We start from the raw sequence: 3,591 nt of genomic DNA on the forward strand, positions 1-3,591 counted from the left end.
ATGGCACGTACAGGCGCCCCTGGATTCACCAACCAACACAGACCCGCTCAGTGAACAGACAGGAATGGACATGGACACAGACCAGGCACACACAGGCAAATGAACACAAACATGCAAATAGTTCCCGCAGGCACACGGTTGTCGACACCACCCACCCACCCACTTACACGGAAGCTGATGCGTGCACACCAAGAAGAGGCCACGATCACACACCAACCCACACACACACACGACACACACACTGCCGACTGGCATCTCGTTTAGCAAAACTTTCCTGAAGACTCCATTTTCTCTAAGTGGGCTGTTCAACCCAGGAAAGTTCCGAAGGCACTCTGAAATACAGTAGCGCCTCCATCCACCGTCTCTAGAGATTGGAAATATCTTTCCATGTCTCTGGACCTATGTCAAAGGGGTTCAAGAAGGGGCCACATTGGGCCCAATTACTGGAGCTGGATGCCAAGAGGGCGCACACCATCATGTCTCTGCTCCCGGTGACATACTGATCAGGAATGGTTTTGAGCTACCAGGGACCAGAAGGGCCTAGCAGGAATACCGGAGACCTACCTATTCAGATCTGCCCTTACTTACATGCCTCCCCTCAACCAGGGGTCACTGCACATTTGCTTCACCTGACGACACCTGTGCTGGCCTAAGGACCAACATGCTATTGTCTATTATTCTCCTCCCAACCCAAAACTGAGAGCTGCAGACCTGCCCCCAACTGGCACACCTGGGCACACCTGCCCCACCTACCATTGCCCATCGTCAACACCTGCACGTTCTCAAATTCCAGGGTGGTGTAGGCCGGGTCCAGCGCAGCACTGTAGTCAGCCATGTCCATGTCGACAAGCGTTTTGGAGAGGCGCATCCTCCCCCTCTACACCTCGGCCACTCGCCCTGCCCAGGATGCCCACCCTGAAGGCTCCAGGCCGAGCCCGGCCCCCACCCTCCACGCTCCCACTGCCTCCTCCCAGGTGCGCTCTCCGCCTTCCTGCCTTTCAAACTGTCCTCCAGGAGGATCTCCCAGGAGTCTTGGCCTAGCCTCTGTGCGGGGTGGAGGCTCTGCTGGGGAGGGGTAGGGGTTAATGGTTAATCAGCTCCCCCACTGGTTGATAGTCTGGGCGGGGCTGCAGGGATTGGGCTGTTTGTTGGTTTCTGGCTGACACCCGGGGTGCTATGACAACTGTTGGGGCCTTAACTCACCAATATTCAGTTATCGATTCTTCAAGATGGGCTGGCTAGTTCACCAGCACTCGCTGACCCCTGACTCAGCCAACTTCCAAGTCATTGTCACCCCAAGTCAGGCATTGTAACTGATACGCTCACGACACTGACAACTCACCTCCAAGACGCCCTAATTCAATGACTTCCCAAATCATTGACTTCTACCTCAATACTCCTGGAGAGATAAAGCTGCCCCATGGCTCATGAATTAAAAGCCTAAACCCCGGGCCCCAGACACTAATCTTCAGGATCCTTTCCTGGGAGCCCCCTTCTTGTTTCCCGCCTCCCCTGGGAGCAGAATGAGCTGAGGGTTTGGAGGACCGGCCTCACCTCTCCTGCTCTCCGTGACCCCCCCCCCCCCCCCCCCCCCCCCCCGCCAAGGCTACCATCAGCCCCCACAGCACCTGGCTGTTTAGACCCAGAAGACCCCCTCTCCCATTTCCCTGCCACATCCTCCTGTCCCCCCACCCAGAACAGGTGGAGACAGGCTTGCAGCCCCACAGGCCTGGACTTACATTCAGGCGTCTGTCACCTACCCATCGTGACTTGGGATAAACGATTCTCCTCTCTGAACCTACTTCTTCATCCATAAAATGCACAATCAACCTCAAGGGTGGTTTGAGTGTTAAATGAGATGGCATTAGTAAAACACCAGGTGGTGCCTGGCAAGCAAGTGTCCTTCCCTTCTCCTGCTCCCCGACCCCCCTTTTCTGTCTCCCTCATTTCTCTCCATCCATCTCCTCCCTTCAGAGTGAGTGTCGTGGGAATGCCACAGAGCCCCATGCTTGGTTTAATGTTCCACTGTTGCCGAAATTCTTAATGATTTCTGAACACGGGGCTCTGCGTTTTCATTTTGGACTGGGTCCCGAGCATCATGCAACCAGTCCTGCCTGCCTTCAGCTCAGGGCTGGCCTTTTCCTTCTTACACTCTGCGGTCCTCATTGTCCTCGCTGCAGACACTTCCGAAAACTCCCAATCTAGTTGGGGAGGTAAAGTTAAAAGGTAGAAGGTAGAAATCAAGGGCAGAGGCAGAAAGACCTAAGACTTGGTGGCGTGGGAGCCTGTCCCCTGCCAGCTGGAAAGACCAGGGTGGCAGGATTTGGTGACACCGTGAGAGAGCCAAATAGCGAGTGAGAGGGTAATTTAGTAAAAGAGTGAATTAATGAGTGAGTGGGTGGGTGAATTAATGAATGGGTAAATTTAAAGAGTGAGTGAATTAGAGACAGGCTGAATTAATGAGTGAATGAGTAAATGCGTGGGCGAATTAATGAGAAGCGAATCAGTGGGAGAGGCGGTGTGTGTTTGAGGGGTGTGTGGAGGCATCCTCCTCACACCCTTTCGATTATTAGAAGCCCTTTCTCTGCCCTGCATAGCTTTGTTCTCCCCATTCCATCTTCCCCCTGGAGCTGAGATAACTGGGCTAGGGGGTGGGGGAGCAATTGTTCTGGAGAACAGAGGCTGGATTTGGCATCAGGAGACCTGGGTTTAGGAATTAGCTCTGTCATCATGCAGATAACCATTTAAATCATCTCTCTCTCAGAGTTACCATTTCCCCATTTGCAAAATGGGGAGCAGAGCCTGATCCATTTGTTTGGTGGTCAGGACAAGACTCTGCGGGAAGGCAAGAGAGTGCCCCCAAACCCACACTTTGAGATTCCATAAGTGCCCAAGGACAAAACTTCAACTACTAGCGGGTTCCTGCCATGTCCCATCCGGGGATGTCTGACCCCAATTTCAGCAGCCTTGGGGGCTGTGCTGAGCTGGGCCAGAGACCCTGCTAAGGGACAAACACAGATGAAAAAGAGGGACAGCTTCAGGAGAGGCCTCAAAGTGCCGCCACCTGTCTGGCACCCGTGGCAGGCCACACATGGCAACTCCTGTCACAATCCAGCAATACATAGCCTACACATCCGGCATCTCGTCGATTCTAAGAGGCGCATCCCACATTTCCAAAAGCAAAGTGTGATCGTTGGCACGTCAGTTTAATTGGTAACAAAAATAATGATCTTTCAACCTCTACAAATGACATCTTAGATCGAATTAAATCGATCAAGGAGGGTGAGCTATGTCATGCCACGACCGTGACCCACTATATACAAGAACTACCAGGTGGACAGCCCACACATGACAAACATGACATACACACTTCACCAAGTGCACAACGCACGTGACCCACTGTCTACGAGGCACATTCCAGAAACCTATTTCATACCCCATCCATGTCCTGCCCATCACAATGTACCTCAAAAGTAAAGCTACCCACTCATGAACTATATTACTTACATAATCTATTACATACACGATTTACCCCACCCTTAGCTGACCTCAAACAATATCTTCTAGATGCATGTCCCTCATATAAATGAC

At 52.4% G+C, this 3,591-nt stretch overlaps 1 protein-coding gene across 2 annotated transcripts in view; it reads right to left on the reverse strand.

Annotated features, from left to right (window-relative positions):
* Positions 1-1,004, reverse strand: part of HNF4A (hepatocyte nuclear factor 4 alpha) — a 30,020-nt gene extending 29,016 nt beyond the window's left edge. The window contains exon 1 of one of the 2 annotated variants that reach the window (XM_011369368.2): positions 754-1,004. In XM_011369368.2, coding sequence (XP_011367670.1) covers positions 754-868 — 115 coding nt within the window. In that variant the 5' untranslated portion in view covers positions 869-1,004. The remainder of the gene's footprint in view (positions 1-753) is intronic. The other variant, XM_023536110.1, reaches the window with a different exon arrangement.
* Positions 1,005-3,591: the final 2,587 nt, after the last annotated feature.

This window comes from Pteropus vampyrus, unplaced genomic scaffold (assembly GCF_000151845.1).
Source record: "Pteropus vampyrus isolate Shadow unplaced genomic scaffold, Pvam_2.0 Scaffold147, whole genome shotgun sequence".
NCBI lineage: Eukaryota > Metazoa > Chordata > Mammalia > Chiroptera > Pteropodidae > Pteropus > Pteropus vampyrus.